The 22,482-nt window shown below is 39.5% G+C and overlaps 1 protein-coding gene across 2 annotated transcripts in view; it reads right to left on the minus strand.

Annotated features, from left to right (window-relative positions):
* The window catches only part of ITGA2 (integrin subunit alpha 2), a 67,446-nt gene that overhangs the window by 7,650 nt on the left and 37,314 nt on the right, over positions 1-22,482 (minus strand). For both annotated transcript variants that reach the window (XM_085043527.1, XM_085043526.1), the window contains 17 exons: positions 21,933-22,071; positions 19,221-19,366; positions 18,386-18,529; positions 16,254-16,457; positions 15,334-15,470; positions 13,712-13,851; positions 12,595-12,746; positions 11,448-11,558; positions 10,778-10,860; positions 9,852-9,993; positions 8,146-8,238; positions 7,062-7,138; positions 6,880-6,963; positions 3,672-3,774; positions 2,731-2,841; positions 2,161-2,265; positions 1,734-1,847 (listed from right to left, as the gene is read on the minus strand). In XM_085043527.1, coding sequence (XP_084899653.1) covers positions 1,734-1,847; positions 2,161-2,265; positions 2,731-2,841; positions 3,672-3,774; positions 6,880-6,963; positions 7,062-7,138; positions 8,146-8,238; positions 9,852-9,993; positions 10,778-10,860; positions 11,448-11,558; positions 12,595-12,746; positions 13,712-13,851; positions 15,334-15,470; positions 16,254-16,457; positions 18,386-18,529; positions 19,221-19,366; positions 21,933-22,071 — 2,085 coding nt within the window. The remainder of the gene's footprint in view (positions 1-1,733; positions 1,848-2,160; positions 2,266-2,730; positions 2,842-3,671; positions 3,775-6,879; positions 6,964-7,061; positions 7,139-8,145; positions 8,239-9,851; positions 9,994-10,777; positions 10,861-11,447; positions 11,559-12,594; positions 12,747-13,711; positions 13,852-15,333; positions 15,471-16,253; positions 16,458-18,385; positions 18,530-19,220; positions 19,367-21,932; positions 22,072-22,482) is intronic.

Raw genomic sequence — 22,482 nt, forward strand, 5'->3', positions numbered from 1 at the left:
CTTCTGTTTTTCCCCATTTATTTTTTCCTATCACTATGCGTTCTCCACGTCTCAAATTCTGACATAGCTCTCTCAGCCTAAACACAGATGACAAAAATCTTGAACCAATTCCTGTTTGAAAAGGGACCTTGTGCCAGATCCCACTTCCCTCTGTGGATGTACTGGGAGGAGAGGTGCCTGACTGTGTAGTTCACTGCTGCTCTTCTCTTACAGCACCATGAGGAATGGCCTCAGGTTCATGGGAGCACAGGAGCACTCTCCAGCTGAATCAAAGGCAATGCCTGCTCTGTCATGGTGCCTCCTCAGCCATATCTGTGTGGCAGGGCCAGGTACCATGGATCTGACATAGGACACAGGCAGCTGTGGGTCTGCAGCAGCCAACACACTGTCTCTGCAGCGTAAGTTATTGCATCCCTGCACTGTGGCCATCTGCCCAGATGGTGTGTTTGCATACCTAAAAGTTTAGAAACACACCTGAACACTGTTCAAAGCACCTCAATTCCTAAACACATCTCCTCTTTGCTTAGCAGGTACTGGCAAGCCTGCTAATTCCCTTTTTGGACAATGGCTTATTGCCTCTAAATAGAAAGGCTGATGATGTGCATTACTGAGTGAGTGTGCTTGCACGATTATTTGCACTGAATTTTGACAATCAAATAGAAAATTACAAAATGGGAGATGCGAGGAGAACTGTGACACACGCTCTTTCCTTCCCATCAGCCAGTGGTAAACAAACCATTTCCACTTGCTTTTTTGTGAGTGTAGTAACCTTTTGTTGAGGTTTCCAGCTTCTGCGTAACTGACAGGACTAACAAATGGTCTTGACTCGGTTGATTAGAAAAATACAAACTCTAAAGACAGGCAGATGCTTTTTGTCGCACACTTTCATAACACATTTTACAATATTAACCTGACCTTCTCCTTTTAAGAGTTGAATGCTAAAGCTGACCACAGCTCTTCTGTTAAATATCAATACCTGCCACAAGATTTGCCAGACCCACTAAGGGGACTGCATCATGTTCCTGACGCATTAGGCAAACCCAGATCTCTGAGACTGCTTGGTTGGTTGCCTAGCTGAGAAGCAAACATGGTCTAACTACAAAAGTCTGGTAACTCATGGTGAGTTATATCCTGGAAGACACATGGTGATTTAAAATGGGAAGGCTGAGATATTATTGATGGATATTTTAAGCACTCTGTAGGTCTCTAAACAAGAATTGTTTCTCTGACACCTACTCTAATAAAAACAAAAAATCAATTAAAGATGTTTTCCACCATTTTCTATACCAAATAAAACTGGCAGCACTGACATGGTTTTGGTATTTTGATGTGACTTAAAATGATCACTATGAAGGCTGTGATGTTCAAAAGCTAAAAGCATGATTATTTTACAGGCAATGATGATACTGTGCTCTGCTGTCCTATGATGAGTTCTGTGGAAATTATAGTTCCCCTTGAATGAATTTAACAGATGTAGAAAATGTATTTTTCTGCTGTGAAGATTGCATTATCACAGCATTTCATTAGATTCTGTGCTGGACTGAAGTTTTATCAGCTTCTTTATGCAGCCTCACTACTTTTATGTTCAAGTTTTCAATCTGGAAAAACACACAAACCAATGTAAAGGAAGGTCTTTCTAGATTGTAAGGTCTCTTTACTGAGCTTTGAAAAATATCAGGAGTTTGAAAATACTTGAGCACTGGATCCTCCATAAAGATGCAGCTGATACTCACAGCAGCAAAGGTTCCATTCCAGATTTGGGTGGACACATTCACAAAGTACTCTCCCTTCAGCATAATATCTTCCAGTTTGCACGTGATGGTACTGCACTTCACGTTCTTACAGTTCTTCCAGGGGAAACAGAGGGAAGAAGAGGGAACAGCATGCATTAAAAGTGCATTAAAAGTACATTTTTAAAAATGTTCTTTGAACACCCACACTTTTTGTCCTTGCCTTTGCCCTTCTGTGCATACAAATTAAGTGCTTTCAGGCTGTGCTAAAGCAGATGCAGTATCTGTGAGAATACCCATAAGCTGAGCCCCTGCTCTGTAAATGAGGAATGCCACCCCATCACAGCTTTCCTCACAGGTACAGCAATGGCCTGGGAAGGATCAGCTCTGCTTCCCTGTCCTGCTTACTGCAGACCTGATTCTTACTCACCAGTTCTCTGGAAGCTCTGAAGTTCTCTTTTGTGAAGGATGGAGAATAAGGTCTTTTCCCTATTTGCAATGGATTTATCTGAGATTCACATGTAACACCTCTGGCCTAGGAAAGATGGCAGAAATGAAACTGGATGACATGATACTCAGGAGTTTATAGTCATCATAGTAATATATATTTCTGGGATAGATGCTGCTTTCAAAGGCTAGATTGTGAACACTGAATTCTTTAGGGAACTAAGGGAGATTATATATCATTTTGGTCAGAAGTAAAAGGTTTTTATGATAATTTGCTTTTTCTCCCCATATTGACCTGAAGGGTTTTTCCTCATCTTAGAATTTAATTTTTATCATCATTTTCCGAGGAACTTGGTGAAAGACCTAATTGAAGAAATCCAGATACTCCACATCTGCCAAGTAATGGGCTAGTGTACTGATGGCATTGTGGTCCCCCCTTTATAAACGGACAAGAAGAAAGGGCATGGATTCTCTTAAACTAAGCCATAATATTGTGGAGATAATTGATGTTTATAGTACTAATAAACCCCCAAAACACAGTTCAGTTCTATACCTCATCTGTGGTGACTGCAGTTAGGTACATCAGTGGATTCTCTTTGCTGGTCCGTTCTGGAAGATTGATTGTTATAGATGCCATCTTTACTGGAATGCCTCCTGTTGTTATCTGCAAAGCAAATAACTCAAGAGTTAATTCAGGTAGCTATGCTTACATATGCATAAATTATTTGATTTATGCAAGGAAATAGATATATTATTTCCTTTGATAGCAAGGAAATTAGAAATAATGGATGAGCAGGGAAGAACTGGACTCCTTTTACATCAACATTTTTGTAGTAAGACACTGGGGTAGCAATTTGGTGAATAGTAAAGCAGAAAGCATACTGTATAGCTCCAGGTTCCTGTCTGTTTTCTTAGCAAAGCTCATATTAACTGCATGAAATATGTTTTGAAAAGCAAATATTCTGCCACAGCCAATAGGCCTGTTTAGTCCTTTGGAGTAGCAGTTACAGGAATGGAAACAGAACATAATTTAAGTTTCTTCCACGTTGCATATTTGGATCTAAGTTTTCTCTGTGTTATGTAATAAGTGCTGTGATTTGGCTAGATCTTGCATCAGGTTTGAGCCCTTAACCCTTGCCAAACGTCAAGTTTCAAAGTCCAAGCCTGCAAAGACTTGTTTTTCTTTATCAAGTTGTCAGGAGACTGTGAAAAAACAGTCTAAGTTGGCCTAAAGTTAAGGATTAACCCTCCTCTAAATATGAAAACAGTGCCAGACCAATCTCTTCCCCATTCTACTTGTGCAAATGTCATCCTTAACCTTATGAAGACTCTAAGCACTTATGCTATTTGCAATTTTTTTTCTTGCTTGACCTATTCAAAAGCCTCAAAATCAGACAATGAAAGCAGGAGAGGGTTTTTTTTTAAACTAGATTTTGGGAACAGGCTACAGAGGGAGCTAAGGCAGCTTCTTGAACCAGAACAAAACACACTAACCTTAACTGAGAAGTTGAACGTGGGGCCAATATCTTCAAAATTATTCACAGTGGAAGGAATGTTATGACCAGAGTATACTTCATAAAAGTTGATGTTGGCAAGCCTAGTTAACAACCATAAAACAATACATTTCAATTTGGCAGCTGCTTTGAAAACATATGTTACTGGATATGCCTTTGTGAAACAGGTCAGAAGTACAGACAGAGAAAAAGTCAGTCACTCAGGTTGCTGTTTGAATTGTACAAAGTTGGTTAAGAAAATAACTGAAGCCCAGAGCTGGAACGAACATGTGAAATTAAGACAAGAGCATTGTATGGGATACAGGCTCTCTCAGGATTCTAGACCCTGCATTGTTTCAGGGCAAACTCATTTCCTGGGAACAAGTTCCAACGTTCAGCCTTGCAGTCATCTTCCTCTTCAGAAAGGGCCTCCCTGGCAGTCTCCCTTGGTACATCTGTAACTGGCTGGGTGTGTAAATATAGGCATTGCCCTGCTTGTGTACATGGTACATACCACATAGCCCTCAGTCCTGGGCCACTTTCTTTAGTAATTATGGGATTTAAAATCCAGAATTTCCAAAGTAACATAAGGGTGGTTTCAGCCTACTGCAGCATAGGATTACAGGTGTGTGTTGGAAGGACATGGTGCAGGGTCTGTGGGTGCTCAAGGACCTCAGTCAGAACCATGCTCAAAGACAAGGAAAAAATCTTTGTGCACTGCATCACACCCACTGGCTGCTACCTGTGAGCAGCTCCTCTGCTGAACCATCCCAGAACTGTGTCTGCTCTTCATTAGCTTTCATTAGAAGGCTAATTTGAGTAGTCAAAAAGCAAGCTGGTGAGTGAGTTAACAAGAAATAGGTGCTATTACAAATTCTATGTCAGCTCTTCCTGTAAAACAAGGAATCCAACCTCTTCACCACTCTCCCTGTTTAATCTGGGTAAGATCAGTGTGTACAATCCCAAATTAATGCATGTGCAGTCTCACAGATGTGCTTTCTGATCAGTTGTGGTCCTTCAAACTGCACTGTGGATCCTTTTTGATCCTCCACACTTTCTCCTGTGGGCCCTTTCCTTGACAGGCTTCCCCACAAGGACTCCAGGGAAAACACACGTGACACATTTTCTGCTTCCTTACTGCTGAAAACTCCAATCCTTCCAAGATGCGCAGTATCAGCTTCCTTGTCCTTGCAGAGGTGTCTGGTAAGATATATTCCTACTTCTTCTCCTAGAAACTCAGGAGATTATCCCTAGAAAGTCTTCACTTCAGCAAGACAATACTTTTTTCTCAGCCCTTGTATTTTAAGGGATTACTTCTTGGCTTCTTACTTCTTATACTACCTGCCTCAAGAAGGAACTAGTGCCAGGTAAATATTTCATAGGCCAAATTACGCCACAGCTTAATATGTATTTCATTTAGTTATTTTAAATTTATTATCTCCAGGAATAACTAATCATTTTCTAGCAATAGGTATTCCTTAATTCCTTGACTTGCATATGAAATTGCATTTTCTCATATTCATTAGATGCACCTGAATTCAAACCCCTGATTTCCCTTGAATAACTTTTACAGACTCCATTCCTCACTTCTTCTGAAGCATTTAATTTCAGTTCATATTCCGCAGATAATTAAATCTTCTTATTGAAGTTTGCACAATCTGAATTTCCTATGAAGCTAGGCATCTATACAGTCTCTATACACTCTCTATACAGGCCTCCTGCAGTCTCTGCTGCTTCTGACAAGGTCTCATGCAACTTTCTCAAGGAGCTGAAAGAACTTGCACTGTTGACTGAAATGCTTTTCTGCACTCAAAATAATCTCAAAAATTCTGCACGACTCTGGGACTGGTGCCAGAGTCATGCCATGATGCAGGGCCTCCAAATATTCTGAAACTTCTTCTGCAAAGAAGGTTGTTACACTAATCTTCCATACTGTGGTCCCTACTCCAGCTCATCCTACAGAGCATCCAACAGTTCTTGTAGCTATGGTGAGCTCTGAATATTAGTTCCCTGAATCTATTACTGCTGTGCATTTTGAAGTAGCTCCCTCTTTTTTACATTTCTGTTGTTCTCTGAATAACTACTGTTTATTTGATATCTGTTTATATTTACTAATTTTTGAATGCTTTGGGATGCAAAAGTGTTTTTTCATCAAGAACTGGTGACCAAGTGCATTAAGGGTAATTACATGTAGTTTATCCTAGAAATTCAGTACTTGGGAAAGACACACAAATCTTTTCTTTGATGACAATTAAAATATTCTACCCTGATCTGAGCGTGAAACCAGTGTATTTTTGTTTCAGCTGTAATCTAAGTTAAACTGTAACTGAAATTATTCTTGTTTGGAAGAGTAACAGACAAATTACTGTTTGAGAGCATTCCAGATCACCAAGAGTTTCCAGGGCTCAACATAAGAGGTTTCAAGAGCCCTACATGGAGTTCGGTCTTAAAAGGCTTTTTGTTGGTGTCTCTTCCCCTGCCTGCCCAGCTGCCTCTCCTTACAAACCACCCTTCCCAGGGTAAAGTTTGCAACAGCACAGACTTGCCTCTACATGGAGAAGAAAGGGCTGGCACCAGGCAGGGAGGGGTAGGTTTAAACCAGGATCTGGGCGGGTCATGGGAAAGCAGGGTGTCTGCTCCCCGTGTCAGTGCAGCTGCAGCAAGGGAGAATCTGCCAAGTGCACCTCAGGTTTTAGTTCAAATCATTATCTCAAGCTGCTAAAAACTTTATATTCTTGCTCCAGGTTCAGCACATACATCCATAATTTTTTTCTTTTATTCTTCCCCTCCTTTTCTGAGAATTTGAGTGGGGCGTATTTTTCCTTTTGATGTTGTTTTGTTTTGATCACTTTAACTCCACATTTGATCCCATGTCATTACATTTGAGCCCAGAAGCCCAACCTTATTATACAGTATATACTACTTATGTTATCAAAACCACATGCACTGTTTGCCTTTTATATCGCTTCTGTTCACAGAAGCATCTGTGAACAACTGTCCAGAGGTAAACATGCATCCACAACTTTCATAATTTTTTACTTGTAAGGTTGTTGGAAGGACAGACAAATCTGTTACTACTGGTGATGAGGGAATTTCTTATGACTTCCAAAACAAGAGTAAAACTTTGCTATATTTTTAGTGGCCTTTCAAGACTGTTACTTCAAGTACCTTGGCAAAATGACAGTGTCTCTTTATATTGTTCAGCATACCTTGTGAAGTGAATTTCTGCATCATATCGCAGAGGAATTGATAAGGTGACCTGGTTGTCCGAGTCCTGCTGTTCCTTACTTTCACTGTTCATCAAAACACATTTGAGTCAGGTGTTATAATATTGGTTTATACAAACAAGCTATTCATACCAAACTTATTTTCATGTCATTATGTACTTTACCTCCATGCATGAAAACTTAGAACTGCCACATTCTGAAGATTTTTAAGGTTAAAATCAAAACTAATATCAAAGGATACCTATGGAAGAGACAAGGAACACATAGTAAATGAGTTGGCACAGCATCCGAAGGACTTCCAAACAGACACAGTTATTCATGTGTGCAACAGTCTAGAACTGCCCTCTGTATCTGAATTCTCTACAGATTTCTGTGTAATATTTCAGTAATTTCTTAATACTCAGAATTGATTTATTTTTGCATTCTCCTACAAGTTGTTATTCTTACATAAACATGAGTTATTTGCATTTTAAAATTCTGTACAACTAGCTACAAGCTGCAACAAAAGGTTTTCACAATTCCTTCCTTTTAAATCCTAGCACTGTCACAAACTTTGTATTCATTCTTTCTTTCCATTTGTTCCAGCAGGTCCACTTTGAGCAATTCCATTAAAATTCAGAATAAACTTTCTGTATATAATTCTTTTTTTATTATTCTGCATGCCCCATCACAGAACATCATGTTTCTATTCTTTCTAGCAAGTTTATTATTGCTCCAGTTGATTATGTTAAGAAGCTAGTGCCCTTGAGGAATAAGAGAGTGCATGAAACCACAGATATCCTGAGTCTTAGGGTAGATATGAAAATAAATATATACAATTCATCTTAGGGCTGTAAGGGCATCCATCTCCTCTCAAAACCATACTGCTTTCTTGGTGAGATGAGATTCCCATCAGGTGAGGGAGTTACCCCAGGTTCACACTGCAGGAGGGATTTGATGGGAATTGTGCTCAGTTCTTAGGAGCCTATGCATGATGCTCAGTACTTCTCTGCTCCCAGCCTTCTCTCTCCAAAAGTTACATAACTGCAGCAGCATTTGAAAGCTCTGGGTTGTGACAAATGAGCTTTGAGAACCTTTTTTCCTTTAATCTGGCAGAGAGTCAAATTTCAACCCCTAGTTTGCATCTTTTAATGCCTCTGCTGACAAATCTGAGAAACCCTTATCAGCAATGAATTCAGAGTTAGGGAAAAATAACAGCAGAAAAGGTTTTGGATATCATTCAAGGTTATTTAAACATGCTGGCTGTACCTGTTGTCCTGTTCTGAAAACAGGATAGCTTATTTGGCAAATGACTGTACTTTGTGCTGTTCCTGTTTGACATGAGACTTCAGTCCCATCACTCTGCAGAGAAAACAGACAGAAACACCATTTTAATATGGAGTTTTGATAAAGTAGAGGGGTGTGTACCTTCAACAGCATATGTTTTATACTAAGGCATAGTGAAAACAGGTGTTATGACAGCAATTCCTAGAGATGCAGCAGATGGGTGAGGCATAGGCAGGGCCAGGAGGAAGTAATGAGAAAGGTGGGACAAGGATCATTCCCATGTGATTCCTTGTGAGTTGCAATGATCTTATTAGAACTTTATGCTGGGTTTGGAAGAAGGAATACAGGCCAGAGGGTACAGGTCAGCTCCAGCATTAACTTCTACAGTCCTTTTTTACAGAACTTCTACAGACATATTTACACCATCTTAGAGCTGGTTATGTACTTTCACTGTAGAAGTTAGTGTGCAAAGGGGAATTCTATCATACTTTCTGTAGAAAAATCTGCAATTCGTAAGAGTTTGTTTACTACTTTGCAGAATATTTGGCTTGTCATCATCCTTGACTCAAAGACAAATTCATAGACCAGAGCCAGTTATCAACCCTTTGTGAAGAATTTATTAAAAAGTACTGTCTTTTGTAAAAAACATTCCTAGTAGACATTTACCATTCATGAATTGTGCTATGAAAAACCCTCAAAACAAAACCCCCCCAAAAGACCCATACATACTCAGCTTATGTTTTTCTTCCTGCTTTGAAGCAGGCACATTTTTGGTCCTAACTTCACTTGCAGGCTGAAGAGCTTCTAAGCAAAAGGGCTTTTAAAGAAAAAGAAAATTCTAGCTCCAGTGTGGTCTTTTGGCAGGAGTGGAACGAGCAATTTTGCTGCACAACAGGATGGGGAGGTAGAGGGGCACCCCCAGCACTGTGTGCAGTACTTTTGCCAATTCATTGTTCAGAATAATGCTGCTCTTGGGCAGGAATGAATGCTATCCCTTCTTTCCCTTCAGTATAGGGATTGCTGTGGATTTTACCCCCAGGATTATCACGCACCTCTCCAGTAGCAGCCTGACCATATAAGCCAAGCACTGAAGTCTGCATTTCATCCTTCATTAATTGGGAGCAACAATTTATATTATAGGTATACTGCATTCCCCAAAATAGTATGCCTAATTCCTCTCTTTCCCCTTCTTTAAAACAAAATTTGTTGGAAGAAGAGCTTCTGGTATAGCGATCATGTCAATCTGATTAACTGTCTAGCTGGAACACTTGGCCTTGGCAGTAACACTATTTCTAGATCCAAAGTCTGTGCTTTAAGGATTCATCATCAATGCTGCATGTCTGATTTATCAAATGCAAATTCCCTGTGGCACAGAAACTGCTTCAGGCATGTTGCTGAGAGTTAAGAAGAAGATATGGGTGCCAAGGCCTAAAGTGAGGAGAAGATGTCTGAGGTGAAGTCAATCTCGACATGTTGCCAACTTTTATGCTGAGTTGGCAGTATTTCTCCTTGACCTAAATACACTGATGTGCTGGGGGAATAATTCTGGTATCCAAGAAAACAAATTGTGAGAGAGTTTTGTACACACATTCTTTTCTGGAATAGGCACTACTAGAAAAAAAAAAATTCTCTGAGAACCTCAAAAATCAGGGGTAATAACAGAAACAGGGAATTTGGATATCACATACCGGTAAAGATGATGAAGCAAAAAACAAGTTGTCTGAAAATGTAGCCTGGATTCTGGTGTTATATGCATTTTCCTTTTTATTTCTCAATTTCACATTGAACGTTAGTCTTCTGTTCTTGCTGCTGACAATAAACTGTTGTATGCTGTTGGAAAATAAAGTCCATTGTTGTAAATAGAGGTACTAGAACAGCTGTGGATCAGGAAAATGTGTTGCCTGTAGCTAACAACAAATAAGCACAGCAAGACATTTCCTACATTCTACACACTTAAATGCTCTGCTTTCTAAACCACTTGGCATAATAAATTCTGTGATGGTGTTCCCTAAAACCAGGCAGAATTAGTGTCTTTTGAAAGTGCAGGACTTTGATTATGTGTTGTCAGAGTCACTTTGCTGAATTTTCAAGGGGTCTGCCATGGTGGCAAGGTGGACAGAGTGGGCAGCAGACATGGGCAGCAACTTCAGGAAAAGGCAGCATGTATCTGACATGGACTTGGAGGATGTGCTGCCTAAATAGCTGACCACAGCTCCCCACTGGCACAGCTGCTGCAGGATCCTCACTGCTCCCCAAAGGAGGAATGAGACAGCTGCTGCAGCTGCTGCTGCTCTCCCGTTGTTCTCCCTTTCCCAACAGCAGCCATTCAGACACAATTTGTCCAAATACTCACTATGTCCTCATCTCTAAAGTAACACAACTTGGGTTGGTCTAAGCTGACAAGAGTCCTGCTTCTCTGTTTGTGCTCCTATCTTACCTCTTTTTCCTTATCAAATTTAGATAAAAATGCCATTCCTTTTTTTATCTGTGGTGTTTCTAAGTAGAGTTGAACTAGAAGGGCATTCTCCTTTAGAAATTCACCCAAGGCCTACAGACAAACCGACTGGTGAAAACTTGACACTGGGCCCAACAGTTCCACTGATTCAGCTCTTACCCATCATCTGCCTTCCGCTGAACATTCAGAACAAGATCACAGATACAAAGTTCATCTTCACCACAGTCTTTAATAAAAGGAATCTAGGAAAAACAAAAACATTTCCCAAATGACAGGGCCCAACCTTTAAGATTATCTGCAGGCACTTGACTGCAAACACCTTCAAGCTGAAGCACATTCTTGGATTGCAGATAGGAAAATCTCTCTGAAGGACATTAAAAATTCTTGATACATGAAAGAGTGAACTGAGTAATGTGTTGCTACATGTCAACTGATCCAAGAATGATACAGACAGGTTACTTTTCACTGATAAAAAGGTGATGTAGTCAAATTAGTTCCATCTCTCTTTTATGCACCTTTTTATTGTAGAATAAACGAAACTGACCTAAAATAATTACCATTATCTTTGCCATCAACTAGGAGTTCACATCAACAGTGACATGGCTGAGCTAGTACTCTTGTTATGCCACAGTGGCTGGGGTGTGTGTGTGGGTGTGAGCCAGCTCATTCAATACAGGCAAAGGTATAAAAGGAACCAGGGGACACCCTTCCATGTGACTTAACTAGGACACCAGTTTTCACTTGCATGTACCTCTCTGGTGTTTGTGGGGGCCAAACATTACAGATGTCTTTAGCCATGCATTTCTGAAGAGCAAATCTGCACACTTACACTATAGGCCACAGATGCAGGAGAAGATGTGTCAAGGACAGGGCTGGAGCTAGGATTTGCAAGGCCAATGTCAATTCGTAGACTTAGTGAATTCACTGCATCTGAAGGCTCCTGTAAAACATGTGGTACAGATGATGGCTGTCAGCACAGAAAACAGGGTAGAATTGGTAATGCTGTTGTGAATTGAGAATGCGTAGTAAAATCATACTTGCTCTAAACAAGGAGAACCAACAGTTCAACACTTCATTTCTTGATGAAAATAATTTTGTGAGATTGTCTAGTGTGGGCTCCTCTAGCCAACAGTTTTCAACACCATTTCTGTGATAAAACAGGCTTTCCTAGGACTACTGGAGTCTGTACATATCACAGTAGCTACCAGGGCTAAGGAACATGCATATTATCTGCAGCTGTAGGAGGTGGTCCTCAAAGCCTTCACCAGGTAGCTTTCATCCTCATCTGGCTGCAGAACTCAAATTCCTATTCCACTCTGCTTTCCCATCCTAAAGAGCAGCTGGTCCTGAATGACACTAAAACACAATAAACTCCATGTCTCCTCTTTTTCTCAGTACTGGATGAATCACCTTCTATCCCTATGGCTCATGGCTCCACATGGCACTAAATGTGATCAGTAGGTCATTGCAAATCAAAACAGGGACTGAAGTCCTCTACCTGACCTAGCATCATGCAGCACCTTCAAGGCTCTGTTCAGTCTTGGGTTCTGGAGAAAAATGGAGACCTGCTTATTTTTATTTTATTCCTTGGTGTACACCAGTGGTTAGAATGCACCTGAAGTCTGGCTGAATGTTAGTTTGAGAGAAAACATTTGTATGTATGTATTAGTTCTTACAGAAGAATCTACTCAGAGGAAAACTAAAATCTCTTTAAACAATACACTATGGGCTGTTACACCAGTGCTGAAGGACATAATTAAGAGCTGTCTTTTCTGTCCTAAAAATCTGTACTGAACATGACAATTATTAGTTTCTATGAAATCATAATTTCACTAAGGATTTTGCAGCTGGGGGGATTTGGGAAACGTAAATAATTCAGTATACCATGCATGAAATTCACCTTACAGACAAAAAAATTAATCCATGTCTTCCTCTGATCACTTTTGTTATGCAAGATTACTTGCAATTGGACTTACTTGTACACTGAAGACATCATGAATACAATTTTCTTCCTGATGCACCACAAGATCCCTCTGCAGATACCTTTCATTATTTTCTTTGAAAAATCCTCTAGAAGTCACTCTGTAGGACTGGAGGTCTGCATCCAACGTTGCATTGTACTTTATAGCTACAAGAAGAATAACAGTACATTTTTCACTGAGCATGGCTGCCCGTGACCTCGTTACTGTGCTCAATATTATAGTGACCAGGCTTTCCAAACCACACTAAATATTTCATGTTTTTCATAGCTTGCTAAACACAGAGCAGTCTCAAAATGAAAATATTTTTTCTTGTGTTTTCCAAAGCAGTCAAACAGGTTTCAGTCCTGATATAAGCTGTGATCCACAGGGAGCACATTAAATGGCAATCAATCCAGCCTCCACTGCAGATGTCTGAGCCTGCAGCTCAGGCAAGAAGCCAGTCAGCAGGGCAGGGATTTCCCTAGATAAAGGGGCCTTGCAACAATATTGCTGAACACAGAGGTGACTGTAAAGAATCTCCATCTTCTCTTCAATCACACAATAATTTCTGCTGCCTTCTCTTCATATTATGACTAATATGCTGTGGAAGTTCATTGTTATTTTATAGCTTAAAATCATGAGTTCCTAAAGGTACTTTACATAGCACTGAAGCAGTCCAACTGGTGTTATGTGTGAGATTTAACTTAAATACTTCATGGGAGCCCACTGCTGGCCACAGAAATATTCACTGTCTCTGAAAAGAAGAGCTTCCTCCCACTGACAACCACACTGAGCCTATGGAAAATATTTTTTTTTTTCCTGAAGACAGAGGAAAAGAATGTGGTCTGCTGTTGAAACCAGAAGGTTGAAGAAAAATAGCTCCTCATTAGCATTTTTTGAGGATTGTTGAACAACAAGGTTACAGATCTCCTTTATACTATTCCCCACTTCTCAAAGATTATGGAGCCAGTGATGAATTAAGTCTTAAAAACACTTTCTCAAGCACTTTGGTTTTATATTGATTTTGTGATTCTTAACATTCAATCTAATACATTTTTAGACTTTCCATTACTCATTTGAATAGTGGAATTTGAAGACATTAATATAAGACAAGTCATTGAAATACTCTTACCCACTTGATTATTTTTCTTAGCAGGTCTAAATGTAGCCTGAAAACATATTTTGACAGTTATGTCCGTATTCTTGTTCAGCAGACTGATTTTCTCAGGTTTAAATGAGGCAATTATGGACACATTTGCAATGCCTCTTGACCTGAAAAATATATTTTAAAGGTTATATGGGGCTTTGCAGAACACTGGGAAACATAGAAGCTGTTGTTTAGTATTATCTGTAAATGTTGGCACTGATTTTTTTGTTCCCAATGTAAACATATTTTAATGGCACTGGTAAAATTATTTTTCCTTACAAATACATGAATCTGTTGATATAATAGCTTTCAGTAATGACAAAAAATATTTTCATGTCAAATTAATGAATAATTGATATCTTTATCCTAATGGTCTAATCAGTCCCTCAGGGTATCAGATACTGAAGGCCTTGGCCTGTTTTCCAAATAAGTAACCTTCTTCAGGTCCTTTAGGGAAGTTACTGAGCTCTTCTTGGAAGGTGGGAAAGGGTAATTCTTCATTTTATTTAATAATCTTGCTTTTCAGAGAAACAACTTTCATGCAATTAATCAAGATTTTGAAGAACAGTTTCAAAGGAACCCTACATGCGAAAACAAACACTTTAATCAAAAGTGAAACTCATTAATAAGCCCAGATGTCAGAATGAAAGAAGAATGAGCATATTCATTAATCAAATCTAAATAAATGTTGGTACTTCAAGGAGCATAATTTTCTTTAATGAAATCTGCAGCAGCAGGAGCAGTCAAAGGTCCAAACTGACCATTCATTTTTAATTATATTGCTTCATTATGAAAGAAGTAGCAATTCAGTGATTTTTTTCTTACAATGGGGACCCTCAGGCAAGAAGAGAGGCAACAGGAAAAGAAACTGCATTTGAATTTAGATCCTTAGGGAAGGAGTGGAAACCACATACTACTTAGGCAGAAGATTTGGATTCTGTGAAACGTTTTTGTATTTTGTGAAACACTCAGGCCTCTGTGGCAAAGGCCATGTGCCATTAAAAATGTGTTTCTTGCCAGAAATAGGTGTCAACTCTTTATTACTCCTCTCTGTCTGTACTCTGCAGGACAACTCTCTCCCCCATAACAGCCTACCAGCCAGAAAAAGTCATGCAGGCTGTGTGAGAGGTGGTTTTGTCTGTCTCAGGCTCAGCTATCAAAACTATACCGTGGCTACTGAAGTACACAACCAGCTGTTACAAACACTCTCCATCAAGCGCCATCCCGTGCTGCTGCCTCTTCCCTCTGGACCATGTGTCTGCAGTAGCAGGCAGATGTCTCCTGGCCCTCCCACTCCTGGCCAGGTCCCTCCCAGCAGGCTCTGCCACCTGGCTTCCTCCACCTGGCTTCCTCCCACACGCCCTGGCTCTGCCTTCTGTGCTGCCTTGGCTTTCAATGGTTTAATGATAAATGCTTAAAAGACATTTAGCCTAATGCTCTTCTCTTAGCTGGTTTTGATTGCAGTGATAAGGCAGTAAGTGTGTTAGCGCTGAGCACAGGGAATGAAAGAGCTTTTTCATTTGCTTGTTTTGCTATTTATTAACTAAATGTTCAACTGCTGCATCTGAATCATTAAGTGCTTCCTTTCTGAGAAAGAGTATACCAACCATAGTACAACCACATTTCCATCAGCACCAACTGATAGGTCAGTAATGCCATCGTCATCTAAGTCTCTATGGCCATCTACTGATCTTCCAAAGAATTGGAGCTTTTGTCCAAAAGCAGAATCCGATCCTAGGATTTTCTGGGAAAGAGAGTTTGGTTATTAAGTTTGCCAAAGCATGCTTACGTCTCTAGATAGCAGCCTAAGCAATAGATTTGCACTGATTCTCCCTGTATATTCAATGTATTGTTTAAACAAAATGCATTTGTGGGTGTTTTCTCAGATGTTTTTAGCACTTCTTTCTCCTCTGTTGGAGCAGACAAAGGATTAGATTTTTCTGTATTGGGTGCAGATCAACTCACTGCTGTATGCCAGATACAGATGGAAACTTTTTCCATCTCCCATTGAGTAACTCAAAGAATATGAATCTTTAAAGGAGTTCTAACAAATAATTTCTGCAACCAGAAAATCTGCATGAAAAGTGATTAAGATTATTATTATTATTATTATAGTATATATGAAGACCACTGAAAGACTTTCCCTTTAATACTATGTATTGTAATTTGCAGAGCTGGGATTTATCTAATCTTCATTGCTGTACTTCAGCACTGAAAACCTGAAAATAATGGGTGTGAAAAACCCATTAGGAAATTAGCTGACTTCACACTCAGGCATCAAAAATGGCTCAGAATAAGCATTTTGCACATCCTTTTGCTCCGTATAGTTCAGTTATAAGCACCACCACATCAACCTGGGTATGCTGACATCTGAAGGAAGGAGAGGCACAAAATTCGAAATAAACCATGAGAATAACAGCACTCCTTTAAGAGGATGAAACAGTAGCCAATTAAAACTCAGAAAACCTTCAGTTTTCCTCTAGATCTAAAGGCAAAGAGCACAGGATTATGCAACAAAGTTAGTTACCTGAGAATATTTGGTACGTATAGTCTTTTGAAATCCATTATAAATGTAAATTGCTCCAGAGTTTTGGTTTTCCAGTGGTGCACCTATTACAACATCATTAAAGCCATCCAAATCAATGTCTGCAAGTGCTGCAATTGCCGATCCAAAGCGTGCATTTTCTGACCCCTGTGGACCTTCCAAGAGTTGTTGTTGATCCAAAATTCTCTTTAAAAATTGAAAAAGAAAAAAAGCAAAAACACAGCTATCATTGCACCAGATTAGACATAGGAGCAGTATCTATGTGCATGGTTTTTGTTTGTTTTCCAGTACATTCCCCTCGGACAGCTCAACATTGAATTCCTTCCCCATTGTATTGCCCATTCAGTTTGCATTATGTCTCAAAGTCTTGGCAAGAATTACACAGCAAAATCAAAGCATGCTATGCAAAGTACTAACAGCAAATATAACCATATGTATGAAGCTTAAATGCTCTCACTGTCCTCATCTGACTGTTCTGAAAGTTTCACAATACATTGAAAAATACAGTTTCCAGTTTTGGATTACCAGTTTTTATGCAGAGGGAATGGAAATTATGTAACTGGACATAATTCTTTGAAGCAGAAATGGAATTTCCTTACTAAACTAATGCAAAAAACATGTTTCCAAATGGTAAACTCCTGACCTCTCCAATGCCAATGAAGAAAGAAAGATTGGAGATTTTCACATTTAGATAGTCCCATTTACACTAGATGAAATCAACTCTGACATATAGCGTTCTCACCTTTAACCTAAGTTATCATACTGTGCATAAAATTTTAAAAATAATAGCCAAGTTATTTATTAAAAATGACTAGAAAAGTATTACTTGCGCAATGGGACAACTTGCACAAATCAAGATTATTTAAAAAAAAAATTAAAAATCTTCCATTATTCTTAACATTTAAATAATTTTAAACCTGTCATTAGACAACTAGAAGTTGTAGGATAATCTTCCAATTTATTTGGTTTTCAAAAGCAGATGAAAAAAATCCTTTCATTTTTCTTTTCTTCCATATTTCATGTCTGATACCACAGGCACAAAGACAAATGTCAGATGTCAGACCTTTCAGCTCTTGCATCTACCTTGAAATTGCTTTAGGGTAGTTTCCTGTTGCTTCAGGGTGGTCTGACTGAGGTGCTTCTGAGGAGAATAGTCCTTCATCTCTATTTATTTAATTGCAATTTACCTAGTAAAGAGACTATGTTCTGTTTTCTCTGACAGATGGCAGATATTAATTTACTTTGCAGACTGAAAGACTGCAAAGTAAATTAATACCTGCCATCCATCGGAGAAAACAGATTGAAAGAGTGTTCAAAAGCGCCAGAGGGCTCAGAATGGTCAATACAGATATTCTGAAAACACCTACTACAGGTCTGAATAATAAGCACCATCAGTCAAGCACCAAACAAGTAACACAGCTTTCCTGAATAGAGGGGACAACAAGAGTTATAGTAACCATCCTGTGTCAAAGTCTATGAAACAATGCATAAAACTGGTAGAAGAACATTTCTTAGAACTGCTTTGGGAATACTGTCAAGCATTGAATACATTCACCAAAAACAAAAGGCAAATTAATTAGCAAAAGCCTTGAGCTAGGTTTCTCAGAGATATGGCCACCCCCATGCTATATTGGCATGAAGAACATTGCCTGACAGCACAACCAGGGAGACACTGGGAACTCCGGCCCCTGACCACTGATAGTGCTTAGCTTAGCAACTGCCTTGCTAGTTGGCTCCATTTTGTCTGTTCCAGCTGGCTAATTACCAGATTACATGCATAAGCACTCTGGGGAAAGTTTGCAGGTGGTACTGAAAAGCAGAACACGTGAGGCAGCACTGTAAAGGCCTCCACACACAGCCCTCTAAGCAGGTAGGCTTGGCACTATTCATCCCTGCCTTTATTCCATAGCCCAGGAAAAGCACATGCTCTGTTTCTTGTGGGGAAAAAAAAAAAAAAGCCACTTGAAATAGTCCCTACATTTTGAAAAGGTTCACTAAATAGTGACTTAGAGGATATAGAGAGGCCAAAGGCCTAAAGGCCTTTTAGCATGCACATGGCCAGTCTGATTTGAAAGAAATTCGCTCTAAGCAATGCTGGCTTGAGCCATTTTTACCTTTGTGATGGAAAACATATATACTCTCCCTTCTTCTTTCTTCAGGTCATTCATAAACATTGGTGCACCCACAAGGAGCACATCTGTCACAGAATCCCTGTTGACATCCACTGAGCACACCACACTGCCAAAGTAGGAGCCAATCTGAAATCAGTAGTAAATGGGTTGTCATTGTGCACAGTTTTTGTAAGTCATGTTTTATCAGCCAATTCAGAAAAACTTACATCCAGTAATATTCCAATACTACTGAATGCTGATGAATGAAATTGCTGTGTAGCATACTCCAGTATTGGAAGAATCATATCCTTACCATGTTTCACTGTCCTGAAGTGCTGCTATGGCTTTACCACTCAGCAATACAAATGCCAACAGAAAGAAAAATGTGGGAGGTATATTTTCTTTATAACTGCACATGAAACTACCTAACTTCAGATCTACTCTCAGATTTCTTACAGACAATATCAAAACAATTTAAAATCATTCCTCTTTTCTAAATAGAGGAAGAGATTGAGCTTCCAGATCTGTCTTCTGATGTCATCTGCTTCACAAGTTCTCAGGCAGAGCAGAGTTTACTGAGCCTTCCCCAGTTTGAACTGCTGACTGAAGGATACATTAACGAGATTTGTATATTATATTTTACCACTAATTGGATGACTTCCTAAAATACTAAGAGTTACAGCTAACCTCATTGAAATAGTCTAGTGACAGAGAAAACTTCAAGTGTATTCTAAATGCTTTGAAAGAAAGAGGAATTTTCAAAACAAATTGCAATTTACTGCTGGGTCAGTAAAAACAGATTCCTGAAAGTCTGTATCCATGACCCAAATATACTTGCCTGCTCGCCTCTCTGAGACTGCACAATTGCAATATTACCATCACTGTCAACATCATAAACCACCACTCTGCCAGTGTAGTTGGATCTTGGTGCACCAGCAACAAAATAGACAGAGCTCATAGTTGAGAGAACAGCAACAGAATAACCTAGGGATAGAAACCAACATTTAACATATGTGAGAGACCATTAATTACAATTCATCAGTTGGTTATCCATAGAGGTGCAGAGAATGAGTCGATCTGGTATGTTAATCACAGAGAATGATGATCCCAGATGGGAAGTTATGCTGTCACATATGCATAAAATTTGCAATATTATTCTGGAGAGAACAATGACATGCAGATCAAGTTGAAGCAGGTTTACAGAATAAGATGGACAATAGTTTAGCCTATTCAGTAAAATGCAGACCACAAGGATGTCATGCTTGTGAAGGAGATAGGAAAAAAGTGCAAAGAGTATCCTTGGAAAGAAGAAATAAAGAGAAATATGAGGTGAATATTTGGACCAGTCTTCAAACACAGGAGGAACACCTAGCTTCTGCAAAGTTAGAAGCTCCTTTTCCCACAGCTCACCAAACCACAGACCAGTGCTTTGTCTGAATAGGGCAGGCTACATTAGCAGCCTGAAGGGTTGATTGAACCTCTTCGAACATTTTAATCCTTATTACCAATATTCTAGCATTTATTCGCTTTCAGGAAATACAATTTACTACCTGCAAATATTTTAAACATGTATTAGCAGTATAAATCTGGCATTAGTACATACTGTACATTTCTGTGGTTTAGTTCCAGCAAATTTATTTTAAGCAAACAAAACAAAGTCATCCTTTATAAAGTCTATCGTTAAATTCAATAACAAAATGCCAGAGATGGGACAGAATATGGAGATCTTTAGCAAGATGCAGGACAATATGAGGAACACAGTCTAAAAGGATTATGCCTTGATCTTTACATTATACCAGTCTAATTCAGATTTTTGTTCAGAAGCTTTCTTCCTAGGGTGGGAACAACTTTTGTGACTGGAAGTTCAACAAGCAATTACAAAACAAGATTTAATCTGCAAGTGAAGTATACACCCTCCTAATTAATACAGAATACAATAATTTGAAGTGAATGGGTGCAGTGCAGAACAGGGGCCAATCAAGTGAGCTGTCATGTTCTAGCAGCTCTTTAACTTATGCTCCCCCAAGCTGGTGAGAGAGAGCTGGTATGGAGAGCTCCTACTGGAGAACAGAAAATGGAAGGGAAATGAAGGGACAGAAAAGGCAACAACACTGTTTGCTCCAGAAAGATTAAAGTGAATACTCTAAAACTGCCTTACAGAGGAAGGAAATGACCTGACCTTTTAAAAATTATTGAAAAGAAAAGAAGAGAAAGTCTGAAGAGGTCATATATGCAAAAGTGCTACTGCTCATTAGGTTGGGTTTAGATTTATTCATTTTGTTGAATGCAAGTAATGCTGAGCCATAGGGAAAGAAAGAGCATGTTAGTTGCAAAGATGGCATCTTATTAAATAACTTTAAGAATAAGAAAGTCATAGGTTCTTAAAGTAGTAGCATTATTCAGGGATGAAATAGCAGAGCAGGCATGTTGAAGGTTTGCAGAAAACATTTAAATGAACTGAGAATAGAGACTGACTAGCTTTATTGGGTCACAAAAACATGTTAAAAATACATGTGGATATTATAAGTAAAATCTCTATTAAAAAGTACCAATATTCAAAAACTATAAACTGAACTGGAAAAGGCTAAGAAAACAGGAAGCACATATGAAACAATAGAAAGTCAGTCAGCTTCCCATCCCCATCGAACTGGGGAAGAACACACAAATATTGTTACAGAAGCGACTCATGATGATCAGTATGATTCACTAAGCAGCCTTTTCAAATCCAATGATTTATTATGTCTCTGTGACTGCTGGTTTTGGCTGGAATACAGTTAATTTTCTTCCCAGCAGCTGGTATGGAGCTGTGATTTGGATTTATGCTGGAAACAGTGTTGATAACAGGGATGCTTTAGTGTTGAGAACTTTTTCTCTCCTCACCCCACCCCACCAGCGAGGAGGCTGGGGGGGCACAAGGAGTTGGGAGGGGACACAGCCAGGACAGCTACCCACAGCTGACCACAGGCATATCCCATTCCATCTGGTGGCATTCTCAGCATATAAAGCTGCAGGAAGAAGGAGGAAGGAGGGGATCTTCAGAGTGATAGTGTTTATCTTCCCATGTCACAGCTGTGTGTTTTGGAGCCTTGCTGTCCTGAGAATGGCTGAACACCTGCCCACTCATGGGCAGTGGTGAATAAATCCCTTGTTGTGCTTTGCTTGCATGCATGACTTTCACTTTCCCTGTCTGTATATCAACCCATGAGTTCCCTCACTTCTGCTGTTCCAACTCTCCCCCATCCTCACTCCCCTCAAGAGGAGTGACTGAGTGGCTGCTCGGTTGCCAGCTGGGGTTAAACCACAGCAGTGGCAAAGACTGATTTGATTTTTTTCAGCTTACCACTTTGATATCAGTAGAATTTTAAAACACAGTAAAGCTTTCATTCAATGACCTGTTGACCAGTAAAAAAAAATCTTTTTTGACCGAAAATGTGTTTCATATTCTCAAATCAGCAATTAACATAAATCTGGTTAGAGGAGAATTTTCCAACTTCTTTAACATCCTAATTAAGGTTTCATACATTTCCAGATTTGTATTTCAGCCCCTTACCTAGATATGAGCTATGGTTTCTGTCCTGTAGAATCTTCTCAAACACATGGCTCGGAAAGGTGGTGACTCTGTCTGAAGACTCCTGAACTACGGTTCCACTCCAGTCATAGGCCCCAACAGCACCCAGCAGCAGAACATCCTTTAGAAAATAGAAGTCAACATTTTAGAACTACATTATTTAGAAAAAAATTTGAGCAAAGCTGAAGCTACCATGTATAACTACCTACAGCACTGTGTTCCAGGCAGTGATGCAGACTGAAGACTGCAGGCAGTTGACTGGAGCTGCTCAGGCTTACCATTTATGAGCAGAACTTTACTGCCCGATTAAGAGGGATTATCACCCTTCTACTGCAAGAGGATAAGTGACTGCTTTAGTTCCCATGGCTCTGCAACTCATGATAAAATGGGTTTATTTAGACACTGTGATAATTTCCCAAGATTGTCCACCCTGGGACAGTCTTGGGCTTGCTAAGTCCATGCTTTTATGTACTCATGATCATCAGAAGACTGAGGATCACAGGAATGCGGCTGCACAAAAAAGCTAAAGCCC

The sequence above is a fragment of the Lichenostomus cassidix genome, chromosome Z (assembly GCF_008360975.1).
Source record: "Lichenostomus cassidix isolate B80296 chromosome Z, HeHo_3.0, whole genome shotgun sequence".
Taxonomy (NCBI): Eukaryota; Metazoa; Chordata; class Aves; order Passeriformes; family Meliphagidae; genus Lichenostomus; species Lichenostomus cassidix.